The 12,979-nt window shown below is 43.2% G+C and overlaps 1 protein-coding gene and 1 pseudogene across 1 annotated transcript in view; one reads left to right on the plus strand and one right to left on the minus strand.

Annotated features, from left to right (window-relative positions):
- TBX19 (T-box 19) overlaps positions 1-12,979 on the minus strand; it is a 33,591-nt gene that overhangs the window by 4,022 nt on the left and 16,590 nt on the right. Inside the window, exons 4-6 of the mRNA XM_003785833.3 lie at positions 9,884-9,945; positions 7,989-8,050; positions 3,324-3,512 (exon numbers count right to left, since the gene is read on the minus strand). Coding sequence (XP_003785881.1) covers positions 3,324-3,512; positions 7,989-8,050; positions 9,884-9,945 — 313 coding nt within the window. The remainder of the gene's footprint in view (positions 1-3,323; positions 3,513-7,988; positions 8,051-9,883; positions 9,946-12,979) is intronic.
- Positions 3,693-6,809, plus strand: LOC111723818 (annotated as a pseudogene).

Raw genomic sequence — 12,979 nt, forward strand, 5'->3', positions numbered from 1 at the left:
TCACAGCAACCTCCAACTCCTAGGCTTAGGCAATTTTCTTGTCTCAGCCTCCCGAGTAGCTGGGACTACAGGCACCCGCCACAACACCCGGCTATTTTTGTTGCAGTTTGGCCGGGGCCGGGTTTGAACCTGTCACCCTCGGTATATGGGGCAGGTGCCCTATCCACTGAGCCACAGGTGCTGCCCCTCATTTTAATTTTTAAATAAGAGCAGAAGTGGCCATGCGGTGGTGTCTCCTTCTCTCACGAGAGGCTCAAGGCATAGAGCCGGCTGCTGCACAGAAGTCAGGAGTGAGCCTGGAATAAGGTGAGAGTGGTCTGAACAACCTGAGCAGCCAGCCTCACCCAACTGACCCCTCCTGGCCCACCCTGGTCCCCACATCCTCTCATTTTCTATTCCCTACTAGTGTCCATTTGTGGGAAGGTGGCCAAGGCCACTCCATTGAGAACCTCAGCAGGCTTACTTCCTGGGAACCTGGGAGTGGGCCAGAGTGGCCTCCACTAAGCATGGAGATCAGGGAAGTGGACAGTGGTGGAGTTGGGGAACCCATGCAGAGAGGACAAGGAGCCCCACACAGGCCCCAGGACCCATCTGGCTGACAACAGGCTAAGCAGCCTCAGAAGCTCCTGCCCAGCTAGCTATATGTGTGGCTGTCTTGGCCATAGGCCCTGATGTGGCAGTGAGGAAAGGGCTCCTGGGAGAACAAGAAGGGGCAGAATTCACAGAATGAGCAGCTTCAGGAGGGTGGTATGATCTGCATATTTACCAGAGGAGTCTTAGTCCTCCCCAGATGTTGCTCCCCCAGTGGAGAGCCAGCTACTTTCTTGAGGGGCATTTTCCTGAAAGTTTGGGCCAAAAATGTGGGCATGCATCATACACAGAGGGGCATGTTCTACAGGGCAAAATATGGTAGGTGCAGGGTTAGTGCTACCCACATAAGGTGCACAACCTTATTTTCCCCTAAAAATGGGGTATATAAGAGAGGAAAAAGAGAAAGAGAGAAAGGAAAAGGAGGAAGATTCCAACGTGTGTCCCTCTTCCAAGTTTGAATGTGGCCCCCAAAGCTCGTGTGTTTGAAACTTGGTCCCCAGGGCCACAGTGTGGAGACATGGGACCTTCCAGAGATTATTAGGCCACGAGGGCTCTGCCATCCTGAGTAAATCGATGTCAGTATTGGGGGACTGGGCTCCTTATAGAAGGATCAGGCCTCCTTCCTCTCGTCTCTTGCCCACAGGAGGCCTCCTGCCATGTCGTGATGCAGCAAGAAGCTCCTTACCAGATGCTGGCACCTTGATCTTACAAGTCCCTTCCCCCAGAACTATAAGGAAATAAGTCTTTGTTGTTTATAAATTATGGAGTCTCAGATATTTTGTAATAGCAGCATGCAGAAGGCTATTACAAAATAGTGGCATGACGCCTGGTCACGCTGCTCCTTGTCATTATCTGGCACTTCAGCCTCTTCAGCCTTAGCCCTTGCACTTCCTCCCACCCTCTCCCCCACCCTCTGCTCCCAATCTGCTCTGTACAACCAGTTCTCCTACCCTTCAGTGTCTACCCACGCTACCGGACCCAGCCGGTGCCACTGCCTATGTGGCGTGTCATGTCCTCTGTCCTTTCCTATTATTCTGCAAGGCTCAGTTTAAATGTCAGCCCCTCTGGGCAGCTTCCCCAGCAGGCATAACAATTGTTCTTCTTCCTTCATTCCCATGGCACCTTGGCTAGTATGTTCTATAAACTGTTTTTCAACTATACTGAGCATGTGAATCTCCTGGGGGTCTTGTTAAAATCCAGACTCTGATTCAGGAGTACAGCCTGAGCAGCTGTATTTCTAACAAGTTCCCAGGTGAGGACACAAGTCCGAGGACCGCATTAGAGCTCACCACCTTGTAATGTGAATAATCATTTATGTATTTGTGTAGCTCTGAGCTCCTTCAGGGAAGAAGCTGTGCAGCACAAGTACTCAGACCACAGGATCTGAGTGCTGATCACAGGAAAGGACCAGGAAAACAAGGGAGACACTGCCCCGTTTGATACAATGAGGCTTCTCCCCTCCTGGCAGCAGCTGTTGAGGTTGCCGGGAGTAGCAGGTAGCAAGGAACATAGTGACAGTAGCTGGGGACCAGAAAAGCCCTCTACACATGCAGTGCTCAGGCTGTCCCTCAGGAAAGCAGGCAGGAACCTAAATACACTTCACCATCTCCCATGCCACAAATTTACTTGTTTTAGTGTCAATCTCTTTATAAGGGTGTAGATCTCCGTAAAGGTAGAGTATCTGTCCGTTGTGTTTATGTGTCCGAAACAAAACATAGAATACAGTTGGTCCTCAATAAATATTTGTTGTGGGCAGCACCTGTGGCTCAGTGAGTAGGGTGCCGACTCCATATACCAAGGGTGGTGGTTCGAACCCGGCCCCAGCCAAACTGCAACAACACAAAAAGTAATAGCCAGGCACTGTGGTGGGCACCTGTAGTCCTAGCTTCTCAGTAGGCTGAGACAAGAGAATTACCTAAAGCCCAAGAGCTGGAGGTTGCTGTGAGCTGTGACACTATGGCGCTCTACCGAGGGCAACAAAGTGAGGCTCTGTCTCTAAAAATAAATAAATAAATAAATAAATATTTGTTGCATGGATAATTTTATGAAAAATTAATCTTTGTTTTCACTTCTCCTTTCTTTCTACAAATCTTGTAACTGAGCAAGGTCTAGGATGCTTCCTCAAGGCCCAGGTAGACAAGGCAGTAGTCAGTGAGAAAAAGGACACACAGATAATAGCACCAACTTAAAAAAAATAATAATAAGATGGCAAAAATTATGAAGGTTGGGTTTGCATGCCTCCAGCTTAATCACACTAAGGCCTAAACATGCAAAAATCAGCTTCCCAGAAACCTTTCTCATAGTTCCCCAACGCTGGGCCCAGTATTCCCAGAACTGAGCCAGGAATGCAGTGGTAGAAAAGGGCCACGTGAAGGCAAAGGACTGAGTGATGTAGACCCTCTCAACTTGACCTGGCCTTTAGAGATCAGTCTGAAAGTGCCTAGTACATCAGCACCCGGCCTTTCACACCCATTGGAAACCAGAAGACTGAGTGTTTCATGAAATAATTACAAAACACCGTACAAATTCTAAGACTGTTATAGCCAGATCATCAAATATCAATATACAAAATGATAATAAACATAAAAATAATAGTATACAATAATATTATCTATGTATATAGATGGAAAGGAGTCCATCTTCAGATAATTCTTTAACGAGCTATTTATTCACTTCTCCCCTCGCCCCACCACAGCCCATACCCCAAGAGTTTAATTAGCAGAATCACACACCTGATGGAGAATGGTTTCTGTGCATGTAAGCAGAAGGGTAGGGAGCCTGCCGGTGTCCTCGGAGGCCTGAGTAGTGCTCACAGCTATGGTGTGGGTGGGGAGCAGGCAGAGACAGAGGGGCCGCATACTGGTAGTTGGCATTTCCTGCTGGACACACTCCATCTGGATTGGAAAAGATCCAGCCTCCCACTGGAACAGAAAAGAGGAAGATGTAGACTCAGTGTGTGAACTTCACACCAAAATTCAGGTGACCAGCTACTTTGCATAGCTACATTTTTTGCAAGTGACACTGATGTTTACCTATGTGGAATACCCTCAGCCCTGCTGCTGCTACCCTCCCCATATCAAATAACTCAGCTTTCTCTGGAGATGCATGACTGGTCCTATCAAAGGACCCTATCGAAGAGTGGGAAGCCTCGTAGGAACGCTGGAATACAGATATACCAAATACAATCTGAATGCAGAAGTTAACACAATGCAAAGAAGTTGCTTCTGACCTAATCTGATTAAAATAAAAATCAGTGTTGGAGGCATTAGATGTTTATGTAGTTCAATGATCTGTAGCTACTAGAAATGTTCGATGTGGTTACACAGTAAGAATGAAGGCCTCTCTATTTCTGCCTAGTGGGAGGCTATCTTCAGTTCTTACTCCTAGCAAGAAAGAACATGATGCCTCCCATCGCTCCCCACGAATAGAATTCTGATAGCACACAGAGAGAGAAGGAGTGGGCCTAGCCCACCTTGAGACCAAGCATTTTGCAGAATATTTCAGAAGTGTAGGCCAAACATGGTGGCTCATGTCTGTAATCCTACCACTCTGGTAAACTGAGGCAGGTGGATTGCTTATGCTCAGGAATTTGAGACCAGCCTGAGCCAGAGCAAGAGCCTGTCTCTAAAAATAAAAAATACCCAGGCATTGTGCCAGGAGCCTATAATTCTGTCCCAGCTACTTAGGAGGCTGAGGCAAGAGGATCACTTGAGCCCAAGAGTTTAAGGTTACTGTAACCTCTGATGCCATGGCACTCTACCCAAGGTGACAAAGTGAGACTCAGTCTCAGTCTCAAAAAAAGAAGTGTATAAAATATTTCATACAAACCAGTGATGTGGTATGTATAAACCTCCTACTGACCAGATCTTAGCTGAGAGATGCACAGGTGGGGATTCAGACAGGACCAAAGCTGTTGCTGAAGCCAGAAAAGTGGCCTGATGAACACTGATGGAAAAAATAGAAAAGAACACCAAAAAATGGAAAAACAGTCCATGGATTGAAAAACAGCTCATGGATTGAAAAAATCAATATTATTAAAATGTCCATAACTCCTCAAAGCAATCTACAGATTCAATGCAATTCCCATCAAAATACCAGTGTCATTCTTACAGAAATAAAATATATATAGATCCACAAATGCCCCTGAATAGCCAAAACCATCCTGAGCAAAAAGAAAAAAAACTAGAGGAATCACATTACCCAACTTCGAATTATACTACAGAGCTGCAGTAACCAAAATAGCACAGTACTGACATAAAAGCAGATACGTGGACCAATGGGACAGAATAAAGAACCCAGAAATAAATTCACACACCTATTGTTAATTTATCTTCAACAAAGGTGTCAAGAACATACAGCGGGAAAAGGACAGCCTCTTCAATAAATGATACTGGAAAAACTGATATCCAGTACCAGAAGAATGAAATTAGACCCTTATCTCTCGCTCTATACAAAAATCAAATCAAAATGATTAAAAACTTAAATCTAAGACATGAAACTACTAAAAGAAAACATTAGGAAAATGCTTCAGGACATTGGTCTGGGCAAGGGCTTCTTGAGTAACACCGGCCAAGCACAGGCAACCAAAGCAAAATTGGACACACAGAACCACATCAAGCTGAAAAGCTTCTGGATATTAAAGGAAATAATCAACAAAGAGAAGAAACAGTCCACAGAATAAGAGAAAATATTTGCAAATTAATCTGTGGATATGGGATTAATAACTAGAATATATAACAAGCTCCAAGATCTAAAGAGGAAAAAAATCAGATACTCCAATTTAAAATGAGCAAAAGACTTGAATAGACATTTCTCAAAAGAAGACATACAAATGGCCAACAAGTATATGAAAAATGCTCAACGTCATTAGTCATTAGACAAATGCAAATCAGAACTACATTGAGATATCATTGCACTCTAGTTAAAATGGCTTTTATCATAAAGACAGGCAATAACGAATGCTGGTAAGGCTGTGAAGAAAAGGGAACCCTAGTATACTCTTGGCAGGAATGGAAATTTGTGAAATCACTATGGAGAGCAGTATGGATGTGCCTCAGAAAACTAAAAATAGAACAACCATATGACTCAGTAATTCCACTACTCAATATATGCCCAAAATAAAAAAATTCCATATATTGAAAAGATATCTTTCTCAGAACTTATCCCTGTTGTTAAAAAAAAAAGAAGAAGGTATCCACATCCCATGTTTATTGCAACACTATTCACAATAGCTAAGATTTGGAATCAACCTAAGTGTTCATCAATGGATGAACAGATAAAGAAATTGTGGTATGTATACACAATGGAACATTATATAGCCATGAAAAAGAATGCAATCCTACCATTTGCAACAACATGGATGGAACTAGAGATCATTGTGTTAATTAAGTGAAATAAGCCAAGCACAGAAAGACAAATCTTACAAATTCTCATTCTTATAAGGGAGCTAAATATTAAAACAATTAATCTCATTAGAGACTAAGAGTAGAATGATTATTACCAGAGGAAGGGAAGCATAGTGGGGAAGTAGAATAAAATGGGAATGGTTAAATGTAGTTAGATAATTAGATAAAATAAATATTTGATAGCACAACAAAGTGACTACAATCAATAATAAATTAGGGTATATTTTAAAATAACTAAAAGAGGCTGGAGTCACCACTGCCAAAGACATGGTCAAGGTCATCATGGACCAGTCAGCCTGAGCCTGCTCACTTTCAAAGTCTATGCAGCACAGAGAAAGGACTCACCTCCCCCAAATCCAGTGAAGATTATTGACGTTTCACTCTACTCAGTTCCTGAAGGTCAATCCAAATATGTGGAGGACCCACAGACCCAACATGAAGAAAGCATCTCACAGCGGCAACACTGCTGCAAGCCGCATACAAGTTGGTGTCCGAAAACATATTCCCAAACCAAGCCTAAGATGCAAAGTCTGGTTCAATGGGGGTTAGGCAGCTATGAGTATCTCCAAAATGTACCTCCTGGATTCTTTCCAAGACTTGGTGTTATTAGTGTTGCTGGCCCTATTGGACTCCTTTTGGCTACAGGTTCAAAAGTAAAGAAACTGGTGTATCCACCTGGTTTCATGGGATTAGCTGCCTCTATCTAGTATCTACAAGCCATTGCAGGTCAGTGGGGAGAAATTATATGACTGGGGTTTAAGAGGATACACAGTCATAGAAGATTTATGGAAGGATAACTTTCAAAAGATATAGGTAAACACCGGAAACTCCATAGAGTAAATCAGTATTTCTACAGAAAAATGGCAGAGAAGTCAGTATTGAATGTGTTAAACTGGCTTTCTTCATCAGGAAAAACTATACTAGGCCTACAAAAAACTATGATTTGTTTGTTTGTCATCCTACAAGCAAACAAATCTGAAATCCTGTCAACTAGAGATAATGTTCAAGCCTTAGAATTCTTCATTCTCATATTGCTACTTACGTACATAATTAAAGTCCAAGTTGAAAAATAAATAGATAAATAAAATAACTAAAAGAGAGAATGAAAATCTTCCTAACACAAAGAAATGATTGATTCCTGCGGTGGTGAATATCCCGGCTGTCCTGACTTGATCAATTCACATTGCATGCCTGTATCAAAACATCACATGTACCTGATAAAGATATACAACTTTATGTAGAATTACCCATAATACCTTTTTAAAAACTAGACTCTAAGAAATTCATCATTCCCATTCTTATCACCTGCCTCAAATTTGTGTAAACCCCTGAAGCCGAGGACCACTAACTCTCTCTGGGAATTCTGGAAAGGGCCTAAAGCTCTGTCTTGAGCAGAAGAAATAACCTGCTAGATCTTTTCTTTTCTTTTTTTCTTTTTTTTGAGACAGTCTATGTTGCCCTGGGTAGAGTGCTGTGCCATCACAGCTCACAGCAACCTCACAGCTTTACCTCAAGCAGTAAAGCATTAGAGATGAGGAGAGTCCCATAAGCTAAATCTAACTTTCAACCTCTGAGGTTGGGCTTAAGTGATTCTCTTGCCTCAGCCTCCCAAGTAGCTGAGACTACAGGTGCCCACCATAACATCCGGCTATTTTTTTTTGGCCAGAGCTAGGTTTGAACCTGCCACCTCCAGCATATGGGGCCGGCACCCTATTCCTTTGAGCCACAGGCGCCACCCCAAAGAGCCAGCTATTTTTTGGTTGGAGTTGTCATCGTGTGGCAGGCCCAGGCTGGATTTGAACCCACCAGCTCCAGTGTATGTGGCTGGCACCCTACCCACTGAGTTATAGGTGCTGAGCCAACCTGCTAGGTGTTAATCTGGAATAGGTCTTACTCAGGTTAAGAGGAGTGGAGTGAAAAGGGAGACAGTTGCCGGTATGGCCCCAGACACTTCCTACCTCCCACCTCCCGCCTCCCGCTCACCAGACTCACAGTGAGAATAGGCCACGTGCTGGCTCTCCGAGACAGCCTCCGGAACATCTTTTAGGTGACTTCTGAAAGAGTAACAGAAGGGCACCATGGCCATCTAGCATATTATGCAGGTGCAGCAGGAAGAACACCCAAAATTCTCTTTGGAAAGCAATTTCTTGCAATAAGAAAACCAAACACCTTTTTTCTCAAAGCTTCTGTCCTTCCCCCATTCTCCTCCGGGGCATGGTCTCTACTTGTGCGACTACTCTCTGAGCTGCAATTTTACGGTTCGTCCCCCTCTTTACCATATTACAGCTGTCCCCATTAAGTTAGATCTGATCGATCTGGGGTTCCTGCTACAGCCTGACAAGATTCAAGCAAGTCCTCTAAAATTTACGCAGGACTTCAGGGCACACATTCTAGCGGATGGGTATGTGAGATCCGCCAACAACCCTATGAGGGAAGTATTACTATAATTTTCTAATTTCAAAGACTAGAAAAGTGGATCTCAAGGAGGTAAACTGATTTATTTAAGAGCAAATACCCAGGAAATAACAGAGGGAGGCCCTGGGACCTCTCTCTCACAGTCCTAAATTCTTTTTACTATACCATGCTACTATTATTTTGAGATATGTTATCTCACATATCAGGGTTTTTTTAGGCCTTTTGTTAACAGAAAAAGTTGTGAATGCATCTTATAGAGCATCAGAATTTATTTGAATATTGAACAGGACAGGTGACACATCATTATAAACATCTATCCAATCATCCAGACCCTATCAGAGCCTTCAAGGTGACATTGAAAAGATTTAAAATTCAGAAAACAAAATCTGAACACTTCAAAGGTAACCATAGTTATACTCTAGGCCTTGTCAAGAGAAAAGCCAGAGATAAGCACTGTTTTCTTTTATTTTGTCCTGGAATAGAAAAGAAAGACAGAGATGGCAAGTCACTGGGCCAAAGTGGCCCCATCCCTAGAAATTTCTGGATTCTTTTCTCCACAGAGAAATGTGAACCCCTCAACCATTCTTCACCTTTCATAGGTTAAGTGTAATTTTTGTTGTTTGTTTTTTAGAGACAGAGTCTCACTTTGTTGCCCTCGGTAGAGTACCATGGAGTCACAGCTCACAGCAATCTCCACCTCTTGGGCTTAAGCAATTCTCTTGCCTCAGCCTCCCGAGTAGCTGGGACTATAGGCACCCGCCACAGCACCCGGCTATTTTTTTGTTGCAATTTGGCTGTGGCCAGGTTCGAACCTGCCACCCTCAGTCTGTGGGGCTGGCACCCTACTCACTGAGCCACAGGCACTGCCCAGTTAAATGTAGTTTTAAGGAAAAAAGCTTATTAAAAAATACTACTCAGAATTAATTAGAAGAGCAGAATCAATTATTATACATCTAAATCAGTTAATTATTTTTTAAATTAGATTGTGCTACTTTCAAAATCTAGAGCAAAACAGGACAAAACACTACTAGTGAAAGGTTCTCCTGGACCCCTATTACAAGAAACAGATAATTATGATTTGGTTGAATCTTGCTGATGTTTTTGAATTAAATGGGGGTTTTAGAGGACAATTATAGACTCACTTGCAGCTATAAAAAATAACAGAGATTCCTTGTACCCTTTGCCTAGTTCTCCCCTATGAGAACAACTTGCAAAACTATAGCATAATATCACAACCAGCATATTTACATGAATACAGCCCAGACACAGAGCATTTCCACCACCACAAGGGCCCTTTCATGGCCTCACCCGCTTGTCTCCCACTCCCTGCCCTCGTTTGTTGAATATCGTAACGAATACTGAAAGCATAATCTTATCAAAGGGTAATATGCTACTAGTCTAGTTCCATTCAAGATGATCATCAATTTCACATTTACAAGTTCATAAGACTTTACTGGAATTTCTCGACTCACCTTTCCTTGGCGTCCAAGAAGGCTTTGGCAAAAGGGTTGTACTTGATTTTGAGAGCTGTTATCTTGCATTGACAGAGACAAAGACATGTTAGTGAAAGCAGGACACATGTGGGCAGACAGAACCCTTTGTCTTCACCTATGAATTTCTGTAAAATCAGGATAATTCCCCTTTCGTTTCTTTCCTCTCCATGTTTCTTTGCATCCTCCTACACTAAATCACTGCTGCACTGTCTCTGACCAAAAAAACATTTTATTGAGGCATGTGGTGAAATACTAAGTGCCGCGTAAAGTGAGAAAAGAAGGGGCAAGGCATTAGCGATGAGCAGAGTCCTGTGCACTAAATCTAACTTTCATTGTTTCATCCATCCATTCATTTTTTTCAACAATCTTTGAGCCCCTACCACCCCTGTCAGTTGCCTGCTTTTCTAACCACATGGAACACAGCAGAGAGCAGCACAAGTGTGATCCCACCTCTCTCGGAGAGTGTGGCCCACCATCGGTCCCCTCATTCTTAAACAATCACTTATTCCAGTGATTCTCAAATGGTGTGCCACGGCACACCAGTGTGCCATCAGGCGATCTTAGATTTGCCATGAAAATTTTTAAAGATCATTAATTTTTTTTTTTTTTTAAACAGAGTCTCACCATGTAGCCCTCAGTAGAGTACTATGGCATCATAGCTCACAGCAGACTCAAATTCTTGGGCTTAAGCAATTCTCTTGCCTCAGCCTCCCTAGTAGCTGGGGCTATAGGCACCTGCCACAACACCCAACTGTTTTTTTATTGTTGATGTTTCAGTTATCATTGTTGTTTAGCAGGCCCAGGCTAGGTTCGAACCTGCCAGCCTCAGTGCATGTGGCTGGTGCCCTACCCACTGAACCATGGGTGCCACCCTAATTAAATTATTTTCAAAAGAAGTTCAAAGCACAGTAAGTATATGCTTTTTTTTTTTTAACTCTTTCTTTTTTCTGGGTTTTTTTTTTTTCTGGTTTTTGTTGTTGTTGTTGTTATTGTTGTTCAACATAATTTTTTCTTTTCTTTTTTTTTTTTTTATTGAATGGTAACTTATTCAATATAATTTAAGTGTCCCATGAGAGAAAAAAAGTTGAAAAAGGCCAGGCATAGTGGCTCACACCTGTAATCCTAGCACTCTGGGAGGCCAAAGTAGTTGGATTGCCTGAGCTCAAGAGTTTGGAACCAGCCTGAGCAAGAGAGAGACCCCTTCTGGAAAAATAGCCAAGCATGGTGGCAGGCACCTGTAGTCCCAACTTCTCTGCTGGAGGCTGAGGCAAGAGGATCTCTTGAGCCCAAGCGTCTGAGGTTGCTGGGAGCTCTGACACCACGGCACTCACTCTAGCAAGGAAGACAAAGTGAGACTCTGTCTCCAAAAAATAAAATTAAAAAAAAAAAAAAAGGTTGAAAAACACTGACTTCCTCCTTCAGCCATGTTGATGCAAACACTGTCACTCTTCTCTTTACCCCCTCAGTCAGAGCCATCTGACATAGAGATGTCAGAGGTAGAGAGAGAGAGATTGGCTTTTTCATCTCCCCACTGGGATGGATGTAAGTGCCTTGAAGACAGGGTACTCATCTGTCATCTTCATTGCAGTATTCCCAGCATCTAGAACTATATTCAGCATCTAATAATGCCCAACACATATTTGGGGACTAAATGAATATTAAGAAGATGTGTGTCATCAAAGGCCTGAGATTAACTATTCTCTGGTGGAAGGAAGAAAAGGAAAATAAATACCCAACTCTTTCTGGCCCAGAGCTTGTGGGGAGAAAATAGGAGAAAGATAGAGGAAAGGTTTGGAGACAGATAAGGATGACCTGAACTTTTCTTTTGACTTAAACTTGGAGAGGTCAAGAGGCATACATGAGGCCAGCAGGGGTACAGGGAGGTTCTGGCCTCCCCTACCCACCCCCACATCCTTTCATCTCTCAGGGTACATTTGTGTTGACTTGACAAGCAGACTTTGCTGGCAGAGGGAGGCTCTGGGGCTTGATTTTCCAGAGCTTGATTGCCAGGGGGCATGTTTAAGGCCTAGAAGAAGTTGAGTCAGGACGGGGAGCTTGCTGGCTGGGTCATCACAGCCAGTCAGGTGAGAATGTCCAGTACCTGCAGGAAAAGCTTCTGAATGTTTACCAACTCAGCAGCCAAATGACAAGTTGGGCCACCGACTAAGAGAGCCAGCAGCAGGCCAGAGGGTAGGGGCCTTGCCTGCAGGCCAAGAGGGGACTAGGACAAGAGGGGACTAGGCGACTGTTCTTTAGCCCTCTGCACCTCCTGAGTTACAAAGACCCCACCCACCCCTCCTATCCCCAGATTCCAGCCCAGGGTGAAAGGCCAGAGAGGAGGCCTGTCTGAGAGACAGCCAAGTGATCCTAGAATGCCTGGCCACCAGCTGAGGGACGTTGGTCAGACAGCATTCTGTTCCCACTGGCATGTGGCAGGGGCTCTGGTAAGAGGTCAAATTACTTATAGGAAAGACATTCCATTTTCAGTGTACACTTCTGATAAGAGCTAACTCTACCACTTAATTTCACCTATAGGTTCTAAAACAGTAGTTTCCAAACCTGGATAAGGGCTAGAATCTCAGGAGACTTAAAACAACAGACTTTGAGCACCGTCTTTGGAAAGCCTGACTCAGCTGGCTGAGTGGCAGCCCCAAATCTGTCTTTTTAAATCTTCTGAGTAAAGAAATACAGATTAAAGCCAGAATAAGATATCCTTTTTTTAACCTATGAGATTGTCAAAGATGGAAAAGGCTGATAATAGCCAATAACAATGGTGTGAGAGGTGCCCTTTAGAGGAAGGCAATTTGCCAATGTCTATCAAAATTCTAAGCATACACTTCCCTTGATGATAGATGGCACTGGGAAATTCATTGCTGCATTATTTATAATAGAAAATAAAACAACTGAAGACAACCGAAATCAGTGGTTCTCAACCTTCCTAATGCTGCAATGTATTTTTATTATTAAAAGGGGTCAGGACCCACAGGTTGAGAACCACTGACCTAAATGGACACTGGAGGGTGGCTGTGTACATGAAATATGGTATATCCATAGAATTGAATATTCTGCAGCATT

This window comes from Otolemur garnettii, unplaced genomic scaffold, assembly GCF_000181295.1.
Source record: "Otolemur garnettii isolate 467f Iridium unplaced genomic scaffold, OtoGar3 scaffold00016, whole genome shotgun sequence".
NCBI lineage: Eukaryota > Metazoa > Chordata > Mammalia > Primates > Galagidae > Otolemur > Otolemur garnettii.